The sequence below is a fragment of the Micromys minutus genome (genome assembly GCF_963924665.1).
Source record: "Micromys minutus genome assembly, chromosome: 24".
NCBI classification, from domain to species: domain Eukaryota; kingdom Metazoa; phylum Chordata; class Mammalia; order Rodentia; family Muridae; genus Micromys; species Micromys minutus.
In genome coordinates, this window is record NC_137959.1 from 28387255 (window position 1) to 28407404 (window position 20150).

At 48.0% G+C, this 20150-nt stretch overlaps 2 protein-coding genes across 3 annotated transcripts; one reads left to right on the forward strand and one right to left on the reverse strand.

Annotated features, from left to right (window-relative positions):
- Positions 1-77: 77 nt before the first annotated feature.
- Positions 78-4465, forward strand: ELMO3 (engulfment and cell motility 3; the record flags this gene model as incomplete). Its single annotated transcript, XM_080937125.1, has 20 exons — positions 78-446; positions 584-624; positions 709-781; positions 971-1021; positions 1183-1352; positions 1441-1540; positions 1624-1775; positions 1861-1939; positions 2035-2085; positions 2166-2288; positions 2369-2500; positions 2604-2705; positions 2802-2910; positions 3019-3155; positions 3244-3407; positions 3507-3619; positions 3702-3806; positions 3915-3997; positions 4081-4167; positions 4253-4465. The coding sequence occupies exons 1-20, from the start codon at positions 369-371 to the stop codon at positions 4463-4465; spliced, it is 2163 nt and encodes a 720-aa protein (XP_080793251.1). The 5' UTR covers positions 78-368.
- A 2383-nt stretch (positions 4466-6848) lies between these two features.
- LOC308435850 (uncharacterized protein) lies at positions 6849-20095 on the reverse strand (the record flags this gene model as incomplete). Of its 2 annotated transcripts, XM_080936597.1 has the most annotated exons (7): positions 6849-7307; positions 7411-7628; positions 7773-7916; positions 8039-8254; positions 9393-10385; positions 17193-17294; positions 20072-20095. In XM_080936597.1, the coding sequence occupies 7 exons, from the start codon at positions 20093-20095 to the stop codon at positions 7139-7141; spliced, it is 1866 nt and encodes a 621-aa protein (XP_080792723.1). In that variant the 3' UTR covers positions 6849-7138. The 2 variants fall into 2 exon arrangements, with proteins under 2 accessions (XP_080792723.1, XP_080792724.1); XM_080936598.1 differs by lacking the exons at positions 7773-7916; positions 8039-8254.
- Positions 20096-20150: the final 55 nt, after the last annotated feature.

Below are 20150 nucleotides of genomic sequence, written 5' to 3' on the forward strand. Positions count from 1 at the left end.
TGCTGGATTGTTGCTGGAACTGGGTGGGTCACTTTACTGGAATGGGAGGTGTGGCTGCTGGGTTGGAAGCCGGCTTCTCAGCCTCTACCTGCTGTACCTTGGTATTGGGCGGGGCCTGGCCTTCTCTGCGGGGCGGAGCAGGTCAGGGCAGGCGGGGTCCTACCCTCCTACCCCTGAGATTAACCCGGAACTAACAGGCTCCTTTGGGAAGGCCTCGGAGCCGGACCAGGAGTGGGAGTCTGAACTGTGAGTGCGGGCCACCAAAGCCAGGCTTTAGACCGGAAGGTCTTCCTAGATCCTAGACCAGGTGAACTCTCGGCGGGAGGTGGCACATTAATGCCAAGTGCCGGCGGCACAGCGGCTGGACTATGGCGCCCCCGCGGAACGTGGTGAAGATTGCTGTTCAGATGTCTGACGCCATCCCACAGCTTATCCAGCTAGACCAGGTCAATGTGACTGTCCGAACTCTGCCTCTCATTTCTGGGTTGTTCCTTTCCCCTCTGGCCAGCCCAGCCCACCCCTCCCAGAAGTCTCTCATCCCAACTCCTTACCCTCACACCTTGAGTAACAACTCCACTTGCAGGCAAAGCCCCTGGCCACTGTATTGAAGGAGGTGTGTGACGCGTAAGTGCCACAGCCTGGGAAAGTGGGGGAGGGATGGGTGGGAAAGGTGCCCCTGGACGTTCCTGGCAGCTTCCTGTCCCACAGGTGGAGCCTGACTCACTCGGAACACTATGCCCTGCAGTTTGCTGATGGGCACAGGAAATACATCACAGAGAATGTGAGCCCCCTCCTAGCCCCACATTCCACAGGATCCCTTTAACCCACCTGGTTTTGATTTCATATATTCATTCTTCCCGCTTTTAATGTGAGCTCATTTACTGACAACCCCCACCTTACAAATTGAGGAGCCTGGTGACTATCTCACAGAGCCCTTCTTAACTGTGCTCCTTTCTAATATTCCCCCCAGAACCGCTCGGAGATCAAGAATGGAAGCATCCTGTGCCTCAGCACTGCCCCAGTAATGTTCCCTTTTCCTACCCCTCTGCCCAGTACCCTCTGCAGCTGGTCTGGGGGCCCCAGCTCCTTAGTGCCCCACCTAGTGGACACCCAGACCATCACAGCTCCAATCATTGGAGTAAGATTCTCTAACCACTTTGTCTCCTCTACTGCTCCTGGCAGGATCTGAAGGCCCAGCAACTACTGGGTAGGCTGCAGAATACGAGTCGTGAAGGGTGCTGTGAAGTCCTGAGAAACCTGGCCCTGCTGGCCTCAGACATGACCTTTGCCCAGGAGGTCATCAGTCGTGATGGGCTTCAGAAACTAAGCACCATCATTGAAAATGGGAATGAGTGAGCATAGGGCCCAGATGGACTGGGGGACATGGTAGGGCTTGGAAATCTTGCTCTGAACCTGCTCATCCACAGATGTTCTCTGTAGCCTAGGGGAGATGCTGGCCCTTGGTCTAAGGGCTTTCTTGGAGCTCATGGAACACGGTGTAGTGTCCTGGGAGACACTCAGCATCCCCTTTGTCAGGAAGGTGTGTGTCCTTTTCCAGGGGCAATGGAGTAGTGCCAGCATCTAGCCCTCATGGATGATAATAGCACCCTCTATCCATTACAGGTGATATCTTATGTGAACATGAACCTCATGGATGCCTCTGTGCAGCCCCTGGCTCTCAGGCTGCTAGAGAGTGTGACCTTGAGCAGCCCTGCCCTGGGCCAGCTGGTGAAGAGTGAGGTGCCATTAGATAGGCTGATGGTGCACTTGCAGGTGTAAGCCTCAAGGGTACAGTATAAACAGGGGAAGCAGTGCTGGACTCCAGATGGGTATCTCAGCCTGTTCTTCCTCTTGCCATAGAATGAACCAGCAGCTACAAACCAAGGCTATGGCACTGCTGACAGCCCTGCTGCAGGGGGCCAGCCCCGCTGAACGTAAGGTGAGTCCACAGTGACTAAGAACAGCAGCTAGTGTGTGCTGTGTTCTAGCTCAGAGCAAAAAAATCACCTAAACCCCCTTCTCACCCCATTGCAGGAAATGCTTGACTGCCTGTGGAAGAAGAATCTTCGCCAGTTCATTTACAAGGTAGGACAGACCAGGCCAGGAGACCCTCTCCTCAGTCTTCCTTTCCCAGTGAGTCTCACTCAAGCCTGGTTGTCTTCCAGAACATCATCCACAGTGCAGCACCCATGGGTGATGAGATGGCTCATCACTTGTATGTGCTCCAGGCTCTTACACTGGGGCTGTTGGAGCCACGTATGCGGACACCACTTGATCCCTACAGCCAGGTGCAAGGGTACAAAGGCTGGAGGGTTACTTAAAATTGTGCTTTGAGACTCTGATCTTGACATGCCCCTTCCCGCTTCAGGAGCAGCGGGATCAGCTGCAGGCCCTGCGCCAGGCAGCCTTTGAACCAGAGGGGGAGTCCTCAGGCACAGGGCTGAGTGCTGACCGCCGACGGTCTCTCTGTGTCCGAGAGTTCCGCAAGCTAGGCTTCTCTGTGAGTTACCCCTACCTTAGTTCCCACCCAAACCTCCATCTAGGTACAGTTAGTTATTCGAGGACTGTGGCCCTTCCTGAGCTGCCCGCACTCTCGTCTGTAGAACAGCAACCCGGCCCAGGACCTGGAGCGTGTGCCCCCTGGCCTGCTGGCCCTGGACAACATGCTCTACTTCTCCAGACATGCACCTAGTGCATACAGTCGGGTTAGTAATGGGCTGAGGCAGAGGGATGGCAGCAGCTCAACTTCATCAGGGTCTCCATAGAGATCCTGTTACCATTCTCTGTCCCCACTGTCTTAGTTCGTGTTGGAGAACAGTAGCCGAGAGGACAAACATGAATGCCCCTTTGCCCGGAGCAGCATCCAGCTGACGGTGTTGCTGTGTGAGCTGCTCCATGTTGGGGAGCCTTGTGAGTTGGGCTGGATCCATTGTATTTGGGGGCAGGGGACGGAAGGGCAGAGAGGGCCAGGGGCTGTAGATATTTTCTCCCTGAGCCCCTCCTGCCCCCCTGCCCCAGGCTCCGAGACCGCCCAGGACTTCTCACCCATGTTCTTTAGCCAAGACCATGGTTTCCATGAGCTCTTTTGTGTGGCTATCCAGCTGCTGAATAAGACCTGGAAGGAAATGCGGGCAACACAGGAGGATTTTGACAAGGTGAGTGGGATGGAAACAGTAAGGCCAGGGGGTCTTCTGGGAAGGGGTCATGAACACAGGGTCTTACACTGAATTTGGGTGGTCCTAGGTAATGCAGGTGGTTCGGGAACAGCTAGCCCGTACCTTGGCTCTGAAGCCCACCTCTCTGGAGCTCTTTCGAACCAAAGTGAATGCCCTCACCTATGGGGAAGTATTGAGGCTGCGGCAGACAGAGCGGCTGCACCAGGAGGGCACGTTGGCCCCTCCTGTACTGTAAGTTGGTAGGGACCCCCAGTCTCAGTCTCCACCTTCCCCAGTGTGCTGTGGACCATGCTCCAGGTTATCCCCGGTTAATGACTCTTGATCATCCAGGGAGTTGCGAGAGAAGCTGAAGCCAGAGCTCATGGGTTTAATCCGCCAGCAGCGTTTGCTTCGACTCTGTGAGGGAATGCTCTTCCGCAAGATCAGCAGCCGGAGACGCCAGGGTCTCTGAATGGGTTAAAGTTGTGGGGAGGGGGTTATCTGGCATCAGAGGCCCCTCCCCCATTACTTCTCTCTTTTCTGCAGACAAGCTATGGTTTTGCTGTTTATCCCCCAACCATAAAGTACTACAGTATGGGGATGTGGAGGAGGGTGCCAACCCACCTACTCTAGAAAGCCTACCTGAACAACGTAAGGAGGGCAAGGCTACGGCTCCTACACCTGCCCCCTCTCCCTGTAGGACCCATATCTCAGGTCAGCCTTGGGCCATGGTGGTCAGCCATCTCTTTTTTCCTACAGTCCCTGTGGCAGACATCAGGGCACTCCTAATGGGCAAGGACTGCCCCCATGTCCGGGAGAAGGGCTCTGGGAAGCAGAACAAGGTGATTGCAGTAGGCTCAGAGGCTTCGTCCCACCTATCCCTCTGCTTGTTCCCTGCACAGTGTCCTTACTCCTACTTTCCTAGGACCTTTATGAGTTGGCTTTCTCCATCAGCTATGACCATGGGGAGGAAGAAGCATACCTCAACTTCATTGCCCCTTCCAAACGGGATGTAAGTGTCTGGGCCAGGTTGTTGGGCAGATGGGCAGGGGAACAGATGGACAGGCCCTCACAGGGTTGGTCCTGTCCATCCTTAGTTCTACCTGTGGACAGATGGGCTAAGTGCCCTGCTGGGTAGTGCCATGGGCAGTGAGCAGACTCGTCTAGACCTGGAGCAGCTGCTCACTATGGAGACCAAGTTGCAGTTGTTGGAACTGGAGAATGTGCCCATTCCTGAGCAGCCTCCCCCAGTGCCCCCACCCCCTACCAACTTTAACTTCTGCTATGACTACAGCATCACTGAGCCTTGACTGAATTTAGGCCACAGTTGATACTGCTGAAGCAGCCACAAAAAGGGTTGAGAATCACAGACAACCTGACCAGCAGAGCCTTTAACTGAAATAAAGTAGCTTGGCTTACAGGTATGTGTCAAATTAGCTCTGAACCTGTGTGCTAAACCTGTTGGTATACATAGACATGTCTTCAAACACAGTAAATGACATAAGGGTACCGGCTGAGACCAGAAACTTGGACAGCTTAGCTACCTTTGAAAGGCTGGTGTTGGGTGGGACTAGGTAGGGACTATTCCCTTTCTTGAAGTGAGTTCTTAGTCTTAGTTCTGGACATAAAGAGGAGGATGACCTGTCATCTGAGCAGTCAAAGAAGCGACTGGAATGTTGGCCAGCTGATAGGAGAAGCAGCATGGCAGGATGCACTGTCCCAAATGGATGCCTTCCTGGGCACCAGCAACAGGGCTCTGTTGGGAAGCCATACTTTCAGAAGGTTCCTGATAATCTACCCTCATTTCTCAACTCTGCTTGGCCCTTGCCCTTTTCCTCTGTGGGGTACAGAAACCTTTGGTGAGAAACGTGAGGGAGAGAAAGGGAAAGATCAACATCAGAGAATTACGATCTAACTGCTGATCGCAGTGAGGTGGTGACAAGCCAGACTGTGGGGCAGGAGTGCTGAGACATGATGGCTTCAGGCAACAGTCATAAACTCCAAGCCCCTAAGACAAATAACTGCAACCCAGTAGCCCCACAGGGTAGGTGAAAAGCTACCACTACCCTAAGTAACTGCTATCTACTATTCATTACTCCTCAAATACTGTGTTTAACATGCTAATCATTAATGCTGTGCTTTAAAAATTGATTAAATGTCATTTCCTTTGGAGAAAGTGCCAGCAAAACACTTGGCCTCATAAAAATAAAACAAAAATCCTGTATTCCCAGTCTTCAGAGTCTCCATGCCTGGGCAGAGTTTGCTACTGTACTCAGAACATTTCTGAGTTCAAGTTCAGAGAGTAGGAGCCCCAGTTGTAGTTAATATCCCAATAATCAATTCTCAGTACCTTCATTTACTTTTCCATGCCACCACCATTTGACAATAACCCCGACTTCTAGTTTCTCATCTTGCTGCTCTGAGCATCTCAATAGCTGTCACTCCAACACTACAAAGTGGATGTGGTTATATAATCATACATACCACATCCCTGTGATGGTTTGAATGAAAATGACCCTTATGGGCTCATATATTTGAATGCTTGGTCCCCAGTTAGTGAACTGTTTGGGAAGGATCAGGAGGTATGGCTTTGTTGTTAAAGTTATGCACTGAGTGTACACCAGGCCCAGTGTAGCTCTCTTTGCCTGCTGCCTGTGGCTCAGGATGTAAGCTCTTAACTACTGCTCCAGCACCATGCCTATGTGCCTGTCAGTATACTTACCACTATAATTGTGGTGGACTCACTCTCTGAAACTATAAGCATGCCCCTAATTGAATACCTTCTTTTCTAAGTGCCTTGGTCATAGTATTTCATCACAGCAATAGAACAGTAACAAAGTACAGTTCAACACCTCACTACTGTTCTATTATCATGGTTACCACAAATTGAATTGAACTGGTTACACAGACATGTTTTAGTCCTTCCATTTGATCCAGGGTTCTTGTAGCCAAGCTAACAACTTCTCTATACTCCATCAGAACCCACACATACCTTCCATAGTGTGTCCATCTGATCTCTGCCCCTTCTGCCACGCATTCACTGCCTTGTTGCCTTTCTTGACCCTCTAAGTTCATTGCTACCATAGGTTCCTTGACCTCAGTGCTGTTGTGTATGCATCTCCTGAGTAGCAGACTGCCCCTGTCTGTTGGCTTATTTATCTCCCTATAGGGTTTGGTGATTGGGAGAACAATGGTATTTCTGAATCCCAATGTGAAGCATGGCCTAGCTGCTTCTAGAACTGATAGACATAGTACGGGAACACACAGAGGACCAAATGGACAAGACTACCTCAGAGCTTGCTATTGGGAAGCCATTGGCATTGTTCAGTGTTTGGATTCTATGGCCACATAGGATCCTCCTATTCGGAGATGCTGTCCTATTTCTTACCCTATCCTAAGATACACATGAATCTAGTTACTCCCAGGTCTGGTTAAGACCAGTGTCTTTGCAGCCAGGCATGCCAAAGGGGGCAGGGGAAGAAGAGAGGAAGTGCTGGCTAAGGCCTCCAAAATCTCCCGTGTGAAGAAGCCAGGACCCCTTTATTCTGAGAACATCAGAAGAAGACATAAAATCTGGAAGTTTTAATCTTGTTTGGGTTTACAGTGAAGTTGGTGGTTGGCTGCTAAAGCTCAGGAGGGTTGGAAGAGACCCCCTAGGAACAGGTAGAACAAAGGCTTTAGGTCTGAGTAGGTGGCTGGCAGGAGGCACAGAGTCTAGCCTTCCCCAACAACCAGGCCCAGCTCACCTGTGGGTCTGACCTTTAGATGGCCCATGGCAGCAAGTGTAGCTGGAAAGAGGTTGCTACCATCTGTGGGGTACACTGGTGCTGTAAGAATCCTGGATTGGTTCCATCCAGAATCTTAGAAAAGGTTTTAGAACAGGGGAAAGCAGGAGGCACTGGGGCAAACTCAGGTCCAGAGGCCTGGACTAGGACTGTATTGGTGAGGGAAGATAAGCTTCAGGGCTAGTTACTGACCTGGCCTCAAAGTGTTAGGGTCAGGTCAGCCCCTCCCACGAAGCGAGACTGGATGCAGGTCACCTGAGGCAGCTGTGCTTGAAAGTGTTTGACAGCTGCCATGGTGATACCAGGACACATGGCCACATCTAACACTCGAAGCTGCTTGCATGCCTGCCCAATGGTATCCAGAGTTCTGCAAGAAGGCCACAGGATGAGTGCCTGACCCAGTGTGAGACTGGAGCCCAGCCCATGCATTGTGGCTCCACCTGCTCAATGCAGTACCAGCAGACACTTACTGCTCTGTGAGCCGACTGCAGCTGGACAGGTTGAGATGTTGCAGCCTTGGCCACAACCTGGCTGCTTGGGCCCATCCCTCGTCAGTGAGGTGGCTGCAGTGACTCAATGTCAAACGCTCCAGGCTGGGACAGCCCCTAGCTACAGCCACCAAAGCCATGTCTGTGAAAGCTGGCAACAGACTCAATGATAACTGCCTCAGTTGAGGGAACTGGAGCACCTGCAAGAATATGGATATAGAACAGCACTGGGCCCCTTCAAGGTTCCTTGCTTATATCAGAAACCAAAGAGAAAGGGACTCCAAGCACAAAGTGGGTGTCCCAACCCCCTAGCACCAGCCCTGATGTTCTCACTTTATTCACACCTTGGCCAAACTGGCATCAGTCAGCTTACTGCAGGCTGTGAGGTCCAACTCCTGCAGGGCCTGAAGCATGAGCAGAGAGGAGCCCTGCGGGTCAGAACTGGACTCCTGAGGGTCTGGAGCCTGATTTTCTACCTCTTGGTGTAGCTGTGGGAAGAAACCCCTGCTTCTCAGGTTCTTAAGTTTTGCCAAAGATTCACGACACACCAAAGGGCAGCTTGGGTGAATGTCACCAAGGTCACCTCACCTTAACTTTAAGGATCTCATACCTGGGGACTTAGCACAGGCTCATCACTTGGCTCCTTTAACCCCAAAAGCCCCCAGTCCTGGAGCTCCTTGCACCAAGCCAGGCGCAAGACTGACAGGTGGATGAGGTAGGTGCAGATGGCCTGCATAGTCTGGTTAGTGAGGGCCACACAGGAAGACAAGTCTAGCACCTTGAGGCTTGGGCCCAATGCTGGGATCATGGAGAGCACCGAGGTATCCTGGGAGGAGGACAGAAGGTTAGAAACAGCAGCTTGTGCCTCCAAGCTTGCAGGGGTCAACAGCTAGGGTCTGATATGATTTCTCAGCCAGAGGGCCAAAACATGGTTCCTGTGCTGGTTGTGAAAGTTTAGAGTGCACAGAGTGGGCTAGGAATGGTGGGAGACCTAGGGGGGTTGCTGAAAGACAAGGGCTTTGGGTGGTACCAGGAAGAATATGGACATAGTTTAAGGTAGCTACTATGCCTGTTCTCCCAGCCCTGTAGAAAGGATGTGCTGAGGCAGCACTCTAACCACAGCCCACTGGACCAGGAGTGGAAAGGTGAACCAATCAGATGTGTTTCCTGTGGAATCGGAACCTCACGTGTTAGGGCTGCCACCATCATGAGAAGCTGGGGGCAGCAGGAGCTAAACACAGAGCAGAAAAGCTGGGTGTAGATTCAGAGGGGCCTGTGAAGGCGGGAGAACACTTAGAGACATTGGTGGTCAAGGGGTGGTTAGGGGTAGAGTGCTTGCCATGAAATGAAGTTGTAATATTTTGGTTTTTAAGTTTGGAATGTTCTTGTCATAAGGGATAACCTACACAAGAGGAAAACTGATATTCTCAGGAATGCCACCCACAGGGCAATGATGAGCCCTATAAGGGATCTGACTTCAGCCAAGAGATGACCCTGCAGCCCTCAAGTGATATTACCTACCCCAAAGCCCTGCCTACAGAACATCTTTGGTACAGTACAATATAACACCCATTTTTTGGGTGGGGAGTTCTCTGACTAGCCCTAGCTGACTTGGAAATTCTTTGTAGACCAGACTGGCCTTGAACTCAGAGACTGGCCTGCTTCTGCCCTCTGTGCTAAGGCTAGTGGTATGTGCCACCACTCCCTGAATTTCTAATCACTCATTCTTTCTAAGCTTCCTCCATCCAGAACTCATATATGGTGTAGGATCACTTCATGAACCTGGCCAGTGAGGACTATAAAGGCATTTGCCATCTGTCTAAGCTCCTGTTCTCTTCCAAACTATATCTCAAATTCATTCCTAACTACTATGTCTGAGATGCAAACACTGGGTAGCCTCTCCCTAGGGGCATAGGCCCAGCTCTTCCAGGTTCCCTAAACAGAAGGGAGGGAAAGTAGCTCACCTTCAGTGAAGAGCAGTAAGCCAGCCTGAGGGAAGTCAGTGCAAGTGGAGCTCTGCGAACTGAGCCTAGGACCCGGGCCAGTTCCCGACCGCTCACCAGACAGCATTCAGCCATGTCCAGGCTCTGCAATTCATGCAGGGCCCCTAGGGCTGTACACCCTGCATCTGTCAGTCTCTGCAGTTTCTTCAGACTCAAGTGCCGCAGGTGGTGTAGGCCTCGGCTCACAGCCAAGAGTGCCCCATCGGTCAGCTCTGAGCAGCCACTAAGGTCCAGGGAAGTAAGACCAGGCTGCTGGCGGCACAGGGTGGCCACAGCCTCTGAGGAGAGGTCTCTACAGCTGTGCAAACTTAGCTCCTCCAACTTCAATCCAGTCACTTGGCCCAGGGCTTGTAGGGCCTCAGGTGGCAAACCCGTACCACTGAGGTCTAGGGCACGCAGCATACCAGCTCTTTCCTTGATGAACCGTAGCAAGTTGTGGAAGGAAAGCTGGGAGGGAGAGGAAACCTGGGGACTGATGGAGCCCCAGGTTGGGCCTAAGTCAAAGGTAAAATGGCAGTAAGCCAAGGAGAGGCGCTCCAGGCTGGGGAAACAACCACTGAGATGGTTGAAGCTGAGGTCTGTCAAGTCCCGCAGGCCAGCCAGGTTAAGATCACGGAGACCACTCAATGCCTTTCGGACACACTGCGCTGTCTCAGGCTGAGCCAGTAGAGTACCTGATGTGAAGAGACTGTTGCAGCCACTGAGATCAAGTGTACGAAGGACTGGACATCCCAGGATCAGGGCCAAGAAGGACGCCTCTGTGGGGCTGCCCCCACCCAGGCATAAGCTTTCCAAGTGTGGGCCTAAGTGGTAAGCAACAGACTGCAGTACCTGGTGTGAAGCTGGTGAGCCATCCAGATTAGTCAAGCTGATGCATGAAATGCCCCTGAGGCCCAAACTCTTGATGGCTGAGAGTGAGGCAGAGGACACAGGAATGTTGTAGCGCACATTTGTCTACAAGGTAGCAACAAGCCTGAGGTTAGATTTCTCAGAGGTTGAAGACAGTCAAGAAAGGCTCTTCTACAATGAGCACCCATCCCTGATATGTGTGTCATATGTACCTGAGGAGGGTGTAGGCAGGAAGTGGGAACTGGGAAGAGAAACAAAGCAGGAAGTAGGAAAACAAATTATACTGGGATTTAGAAGAAAATGACTATTGGGCTAGCCGGAAGTTGAGCTAAAGACAACACTAGATGCCCACAGAGGGACAAGAATAGTGTGGAAAGTGAACTACCTGAGCAAGGAGGCTGTGACCTATAAGACACCCAGAGATGCCTTCATGGGGTGGGAGGACAAAGGATGCTGGATCACAATCTTTTAGATCCATGAACCTAGCCAGGATCTTGACATTAGCAACCAGCTTCCCCAACTTTCTAGAGAGGATAGAAACAGCCCTGAAAGGACTAGAAGGCAGAAGGGCAGCAGGTGTCACTCAACTTCTTGGGAATCCAAGAACCAGGGCACTGGATCATTCTGGAATACAAGTGGAATTAGCACTGAGCCTAGTTCCCTGGGGGCCTGAGTGCCATGAATATTTGCAAGCAGTGTAAGCAGAAGTGTGCCTGCATATGCATGTGCATGTATGTATTCTAACATGTGTAGCCTGGAACACCTGTATCACATCTTTGCAGGGGGCAGGACCTAGGATAAACTCCAGAGAAGCTAAGAACATTAAGATGGACTTGCTTGGAAGAGAATGAGGAGCTCATATTTGAAGCTGGGGTACAACACTGGAATTAAGCTCAGGTTTAAGATGTGGCAATATGGGCTGGAGAGATGGCTAAGTGGTTAAGAGCACTTTCTGCACTTCTAAAGGTCCTGAGTTCATTCCCAGCAACCACATTGTAGTTCACAGCCATCTGTAATGGGATCTGATACCCTCTACAGGTATGTCTGAAGATGACTAGTTATGTGTCTGAAGACAGCCACTTATATACATAAAATAAATAAATCTTAAAAACAAAGATGTGGCAATATGATGGTTTAGGCAGGAGTTTGGGAAAAATAAATTTCCCTTATTTCCAACTAAGGGAAATATTTTCATAGAATCTTCTCTGATCTCACACCAAAAGGAGTTAAGAAAAGAAGTTAAGGGGAAGTCAGTACAATCTGTATAGGATTGATCTGTAGTGGGAGAGAGAACAGTTGAACTTCCAAAATCCAAATCCTATCTACTAGTTCGGGGATGCAGCTCAGGAGTAGAGTTTATCTGGCATGTGTTAGGCTGAGTTGGAACTTCAGAAAAAGAAAAAAAATCACCTAGTCCAATCTCCCTACCTGTTGCCTAGGTAGCAGGAAAGCGGTTCTTTAAGAAGGCGTTAGTTAGTTCTATCAGCATGGTTCTGATGCAGGAAAGCTGAGCTCTGGAGAACACTTACCTTAGTAACAATAAAAACACCCCTGTTCTCTGTATCCCTCAGAACAACCAACAGGACATGGAAAAGGCAGCACTGAGGAGCAGCAGGCAATCCTGCAAATCTTAGCAGTGCCCTCCCAGCCCATACGACCCATCCCTAGGTAAGTGGCTTCTTCCTTAGCAGAAACACCCACAGTAAGTAAGAGCCAAGAACTGGGAACTGAGAATGTAACTCAATTAGTAGAGTAGATAGATGGTGGTCAAGCACAAAGTCCTCGGTTTGATACCTTGCATTACAGAAACCAGGCACAGTGACAGCGTCCTATAATCCCACTATTTGAGGGTTAGAGGCAGGAGAATCCAAAGTTCTCCAACATTTTTTACTACATAGCAGGTTGAGACACGGCTGAACTACATGAAACTGTCTCAAAAAAGGAAAAAAAAACCCCAACTAAACAAACAAAATAAAACAGGGACCATCTTCCTGGTCTTTCTCAGAGGAATCAGAAGCTGGCCAGGATACCCTTCCTGATCCTACTTCTAGACTGGCTTTTCCTGCTCCCTGAAGAGGAGCACTCACCAGAGGACCCAGGTCCCTCTCTCTGATTTAAGAAAAGCTAAAGGAAGTTTCCAGTGTGACAAGCTGGGGAAGGGGATGAAAAATTCAAGAAGGCAGGCTGTAGAAAGAAAAGTGGAAGCCAACCGAGCCCAGCCACCGAGAAGGCCTGCACATGTGACTCAGTCTCATGCTGAGTGAACCAGAGCTGGAACTACACGCAGCTCAGTTGCCCAGGCAGCGCACACCCCCACCACTCATGTAGCTTAGGAGCCTAAGAGCCTCTCTGCCAACAGCTACAAGCACAAAGGAGCTCAGCTGCTGTTCCTCCCTCAGAGCTTAAGCAGCCAGAAGTGTCCTGCCATTTTAAACTACCTCACTGTGAACAAGATGAACAAACAGCCAAGAGAGGGCACTGGCAATCACCCCAGGGTGCAGTCCACAGTTGGCAGACATAACACAAATAGGCAGGGTCTGGTGCAGAGGGTTTCCAGCTCCTTCGGAAGAAAGGATACTTGAGACCATACCTGATCCCTGACCTCCCAAGTACTGGGATTATAGGCATGCATCACTACTCTTAGTCTTATGTAATACTGGGAACCAAGCCTAGGACTTTTTACTAGTCAAGTACTCAACCGAGCCACAGCCCCAGTGACCTCAACCAATGTTATTCTTAGCCATGCCAGGCAGCCTAGAGCCCTTTATAGAATAGTCAACCTGCTCCTGATGTCAGCTGGATAGAATAGGAGGGGCGAAAGGACAGTCTTTTAAGAATATTTGCTTCTCAGAGGGGCAGGTGCAAGCAGGGTTCCTGGGTTCTGAACTTTGGCTTTTTCAGGCCCTAAGAAACTGCTTTTGGAGGTTTAAGGGAGAATTAGAAGGATACCTGCTCTAGCTTCAGCCACTCCACCCACAGGTGACAAGTATTAGCATCTGATGAGCAATTGTAGTTGCTTTGGAAGTGTCCACTTTAAAGAATAACAACTACCCTTTGATTGTCAGAGGTTAATACTCAGTACCTAGTGAAGTCTCAGAGTGACAGAGAGGCTTGTGTACAGGTTTGAGGGTCCTCTAATAGAAGAATGCTCCCATCTGCTTGGTTCAGGAATGTAAAAGCTAAGGTATCAGTTTCCCATCCAGAAAACTGCAGTGAAATACAGCTCTGGTGCTCAGAAGTCTTGGTCTCTGGAGGAGTGAAGTACTCGGGTCAGGAAGACAGCAGTGGTGAGACTATGAGTTGCTCCTTAGTGACCTATCCAATGGTGGCTGCCCAGGACTTCCAGGGCAGCAGACAGAACTTGGGATCATATGGGGGCACTGCCCCTTCCTACTTTATTATTTGGGATGCATTAGGATTAAATACACAAGACAGGAGGATTGGGGGAATCAGAAGTCATATAGTCCATGTATCCTACCTTGGCTTGGCATGATTCAGTCCCAGCTTTGCCTTAGTTGGCTACTATCTTCTATGGTACCAGTGGCTAAAAAAACTGTCTCCTGCTCCACTGCCTACATCTGAGTCTTAGAGGGCAGAGCTCTGTAGACTACTCTCTGGGATATAGTAATGAAGACACATATGCAGTGCTTTAGATGCCTATATAACTTGGCCTTCCACTGTTCTCGGCCTAGCAGGGTCTTTGTCAACATGATCTGGAGTTCCTAGATAGCAATGCCAGCTCTACAACAGTAGCCACTGACCACAAACCCTAGCCTTCTCTTCCTTCCTCCTTGCTCCTCCTATCCCATCTCACCTCTACCCAGAAACCTGCCCACTCCTTTGGCCCTCTTCTTCCTTGCTGGACTCTAAGACTTCTCTCCCCTGAGGGTTGTAGTCCTCCTCCTTCTTCCTGCTGTACCATTCTTCCTGTCTAGCTGTAGATAACAAAGCCAGCTGGCTACTTGTGGTCTGTACTAGAGATAATAGAACACTGCTGAGAAAGCCACGGCTTCCCTATCTTACTTCTTCCACGTCTCCCTACTCAACAACCCTACCATTTTCTCCTGCTCTGAGCCTCCTGCAAAAGTTTCTCTGCAACTAGTCTTAGAAATAGCCTGTTCTGCTTCAAAAACAACCAAAGCCGTTGGGAATCCCTTGTTTGCTAGCTGGCTCCTGGTAGAATCCTACCTCCAGCTTCTAGTCTTTTGGTTCAGAAAATCCTTCCTCTGGCTTGCTAAGCTGTCCACACCTTATCTCTAGGATTCCCACTGGTTTTGTCTTTCTATTGATCCTTCCTTTTGGTTTTGTTTTTGGGGAAGAGTCTGACTATGTAGTTCAAGCTGGCCTTGAATTCACTATGAAGTCCAAGATGGCCTTATACACCTCCCCAAAGTTTCTCTTTCCACACTCAATGGGACAGCTCGTGTGCCATGAGCTTTATGTTGCCAGTCTCTTTATGGGACTTTACATCATTAATTATCCTCTCGGCGATGAACATGCTCTCCAGTCTTGGTCTGCTTGCTGTTTCTCTGCTCCTTACAGTTTTCCCTGAGGTAGAGCTACTCAGATTTGGGGCTTTTCTTCCATCAATTTTTTTTTTTTTTTCCAGTTTCCATTTTTCCAGCTGAGTTCAAATAAAAACCCAGGGCATTATCCATTTCAGTCAGGTCTCTGCCACTGAGCTATACTTGGGCTTCCCCTGCTCTAATGACACCACATTTGTATTTGTTACCCACACCTTTCCCTTGAATTTCTCACACAGATATTCAATTATCAACTGAACCTTGTCATCTGGATACCTCAACTTTACATTTTTCAACAAGTGCAATAAAATTCCTTTTTAGGCATTAAGATCCATGATACAAGATAGACAATCCAACGACAGGCTCTACTTACATATATACATTTCATATATAACAGAGAAGGTTTCAGCCTAACAAGGAAGGTTAGATACAAATTATGTAGGAATGATTTGAAAACCAAACAGATCAGCTTCATACTTTATCATATAAGTTAAAAAAAAAGCTTCATGAATGAAACATAATTCGCACCAATAAAAGTTAAGGCCAATCTGGGTGTGGTGGCTCATGTCTATAATCTAAGCACCTAGAAGGCTGAGGCTTGAAGATTGCTGAGTTCATGGCTTACCTGAGCTACATTCTGAGACACTGCCCCCCCAAAAAATTAAATTAAAAAAAAAACATTAAAACCATAAAACAGAAATTTTATTTTTTATTGAACCAATCACTATTCTAAAAATCAGTTATATTTTTTAAAAGAATAAAAATATGAGCATGCATTAATAAAATCTCAGGAGGGCAAGGGGTCTTTAAATAACCAATGAAGAAGGAAAAAGAAAAGAATCAGCAACATAGAAGTTTAATTTTGCATCTCATATATAAAACAGCTATCTACAAATAAAATGTATCTCATATATAAAACAGCTATCTACAAATATAATGTATCTCATATATAAAAACAGCTATCTACAAATATAATGTATCTCATATATAAAACAGCTATCTACAAATATAATGTATCTCATATATAAAACAGCTATCTACAAATATAATGTATCTCATATATAAAACAGCTATCTACAAATATAATGTATCTCATATATAAAACAGCTATCTACAAATATAATGTATCTCATATATAAAACAGCTATCTACAAATATAATGAAAGCAAATAGGAATATAGTGTAACAAATATATAAAGAATTAATCTTTTGTTTTGTTTTTCTGTTTTTTGTTTGTTTTTTGAGATAGGGTTTTTTCCTCTGTGTAGCCCTGGCTATCCTGGAACTTGCTCTGTAGACCAGGCTAGCCTTAAACTCAGAGATTTGCATGCCTCTGCCTCCTGGATGCTGGGACTAAAGGCATACACCACCACTGTCCAGCTAAAGAATTTATTTTTAATATATAAAAAGTTCATACAAATGGGCAAGCAAATTACTAAGACCCTACCAGTTAAGTGGATAAAGAACACAAATAGCTAATGAGACAAAAAACAAAACAAATTAACCTCACTGATAACTAAATCAAAATGAATCAAAATTAACACAGGATCATTGCTTGCCTTTTAAATACTACAGGAGTTTGTGCTGCCCTCCTGGCTGGGCTGCCTCCCCAGCTTCTGTCTCACCCTCTAGTCCATTCTGCACTGAGGAGTTCTACAACACAGACCACACTATCCTTGCCTGTCTTACCTTTCTTTTTCTTTTTTTTAAGATTTATTTTTTATGTATGTGAGTACACTGTCCTTTCTTCAGACACAGCAGAAGAGAGTACTGGATCCCATTACTGATGGTTATGAGCAACCATATGGTTACTGGGATTTGAACTCAGGACCTCTAGAAAAGCAGTCAGTGCTCTTAACCACTGAGCCATCTCTCCAGCCCTGTCTTACCATTTCTTAAAGGCCCCACAGTAGTACCTGGAAGAAAGCCCAAGTTCTGCTGCCTGGCACATCTGCCTCCTTGCAGTCTTGACCACATTCTTGTCTCTTCTCCTACCACATCCCCCACACAAAACTGAATCCAGTTATTTGGAACTTCCACACCTTGATGCCAGTTCTAGAAAGACCGACACATGTACCCATCCTCTCTCGGGCCCGCCCTGATGCCACTGCACGGTCTTGTCTTGGTGCCTGTATCTGGCTCTCACTCTTTCATTGAGTGCTATAGCACTTAACATACCGTATCATGCTGTTAATTTCCTTCACTGGACAATGTGCTCCTTAGGGGGATGGGGTTTTATTTACCTATGTACCCCAATCTCTGTACCCCAAGACTAGTATGTATGAATGTATAAGTATATACAGATGGATAGACAGATGATGTATAAGCAGGACTGTGAGCAAGTAGAGGAGAAGAATAAAAATGGATCAAGTCAGGGTAGACACCTTACCTCCCGAAGGGCATTCTGGGCTGCACAGTACCAAGCCCGACTCACGAGGGAGGCCTCTTTCTGATCTGACAGAGGTAGGAAGCTCAGGATATAAGTGAGCATCTGAGGGGAAAAGAAGGTATTTGAGAGCTGTTAGAACCAGAAGGGCTTTAGAACCCATCCCTCTGGGTCTGAAGACATCAGAGCACTGGCTTCTAGTCCATCTTGGATCCAAAGTTTCATGAAGTATTGACTTCCCTTCTCGAGCCTCGAAGCATACCTCATGAGAAAAAAATCTAGCATGAGCCACTCCTGAGAACAGGTTTGTACGAAGTAATAATCAAAACTCATACCTAGTTTAGTAGAAACAGTCTGAGCATTGAGGCTACACAAACCTGGTCCCAGTTCCCCTTGGCTATCTGACTTCCTTGAGCCTTGTTTTTCTTGTCTGTTAAATGGCAACAGTGGTGAGATTTACATAGGTTCTTGTGAGAAGTTATGAAACAGCATTTTCCACACATCTAGAACATAAGTCACTTTTTCACTTAGATAGGGTTTCTCTATGTAACCTAGACTATCCTGAAACCTGCCATGGACTCAGACTGCCTTCCATCTGGCACAGCCATGTTCCTGCCCTAGCTAGAACTATACCTCATGTGATAGAATTGTGTGAGCCATGATGACTGCCTTTAGGACTCCTATCCTTTTCCTATCTTCTCTGTTATCAGCTTGTTTTCTTAGCCAGCTTCAGATAGGAAGACACAGCAAATGTGAGAGACTCAACTCTTCCCTCCAACGATGGATGCTCTATGCGTCTGTAAGTGTTGAGGTTGGTAGTTCAATCTACGTGGGAAAGGGGTCACTTGGAAGTCCAAGAACAACTTCCTATTAACTGTCCTTTTCTTCTAGACTCTTCCCTCATTGAGTCCTATGACAATGTTTTCTAGGCTTTTACTAACTGTCCTATTTCTGGATTTTCCATGATTCCCAATGTTTAACCTTTGATTTTCAGTTTACATATATAAGAATACTCAACAATTTAATAGCTTTGTGTTGTCATATTAACCAAGCATTAGTCTAGTACCACCAATTGTTTCTGAGGTCCTATACTCAAATAGTTCTCAACTGAGCTTAATCTCAATCAAACATGGTAGTTTTCCCTCAGTCCAACTTTAGCCTTTAATGCTGACTGTACTCCCAAGTTGAGGTCCCTAGTGATGCCTGGGCTCATGTTCTTTCATTCTCTACTCACAAAACTGAACTTTTAGGCAAGGCTAACGGAGACTCATAAAATCTGAGCTCTTCTACTTTTCAGGGGAGTAACTGCAGTCAAAGCATGTGACTTCTCTCAGCTTCAGTGTCTGAAGTGTATGAAGAAGTGAAAGTATTTTGAAATAATCAAGATCAGTTTCATAGGGACTGAATGGATGTTATTAGCAATTCTACCTTGCAACTTCCCCACATTAACAGCTCCAATCTTTATCCCCTAGAGCTAGATTCCTTTCACACCTTCCTTCTATGTTCAGCCTTGTTAATTCATATATAGTCCAGTTTCAGTACCCCTAATGAAAACCTTCTGGGTTCACCAATAATCTCACAACAAAATCTCTACTCCTGGGTCAACATTGCCAGACCTCCATGCCTGGCTGGGCTAGCTGCTCCCAGAACATCCCCAGTCTATCCCCCCTACCAACACAGCATGTCAATTTCTTTTCCATGAAATTGAAAAAGTGGGGCTCTTTCTGGGAAATCCTTCTGTTGTGACTTTACTAGCCCCATGGTGTTTTCTCCTTTCTTCTAAGATGCTAAGTACATATGTAGTACTCACCCAATATTTACTGAATTAAAGATAGTCCTTTGCCTCTACTTTCATCAACAGTTTGCTCAGGGAAGGGGGTGGGAGATAAAGTAGATTATTATGCAGAGGAAAATGACTAGGACCAGAGAGGAGAGGCATGAGGAAGAGTATGGATGGGACTGAACTAAGCCCCTATCACTAGGGAGGGAAGAGGGAAGACTGGACTAAGCCTTTCTAGAATTAAAGAAGGCGGAGATAGGGGTGGAGTGGTCATTCCATGAAACCACCTTAAAGGACTACTACTATTGGTTACCTGTGGGATTTACAGGAATGAAGGTATTCTGGGGCCAAGAAGGAACAAGAAGTCATTGATGCTAAGAAGAGGATTTGTTCCACAGGAAAGGGCTTGACTTCCTTGGGCAATGAGAGGGTTTGCCAACTCGCAGGACAAACGGAGAAGCCATTTCAAAAAAGGTACAAGACAAGACACAAAGCCTGCATCGTATCTCCTTGCTCATGAGGGCAGAGTAGTCCTGCCCCTGGCTAAAGGAACAAACATTCTATGGGGTTGAATAATAAAGGGGCAGCCATCATTAGGAATCTGGGATGAGGAGCAGGTTTGTCTTAGATTAAGGACTTCAGGTTCAGTCCCCAGAACTGATAGAGTAGGAGCAGTCTATTTCCAACTGCGAGGACGGTGGGGGAGGGGCGGAGGAAATGGACCGACCATTCCAAGGGGCCAATGGAGATAAAATTGATTACCCTTCAGGGACGGTGGAGCGGACATCTTCTAGAACTGAGGGGCAGGACACGGCCATCTCAAGGGAAGGGGATGGGCAGAGAGTCTGTCCTCACTGAGGTGACAGAGCAGCCATCTTCTGGGGCCAGTGGGTAAAGAGGGGATGGTATCCCAATCGAAGGGGTCGAAGTGGCCCCAAAGAGGGCCGTTACCCAGAGTTTGTAGGTCCTGAGATCCTCCGGGTGGCTCGTTTCCGCCTGGCGGGAGGTGCCGGCGAGCTGTCAGATAGTTTTTCCCCAAAGCTTGGGACCCCGAAGGCGGGGCCTCTCCCCGACCCAGGCCTGAAGGACCGCTTCCTCTCACCTCCAGAGGCAGCGAGTCCGCCATCGCAGCTCTGCCGTCTCCGCCCCCACGCAAGGATTTCTGGGAAGCGTAGTTCCAC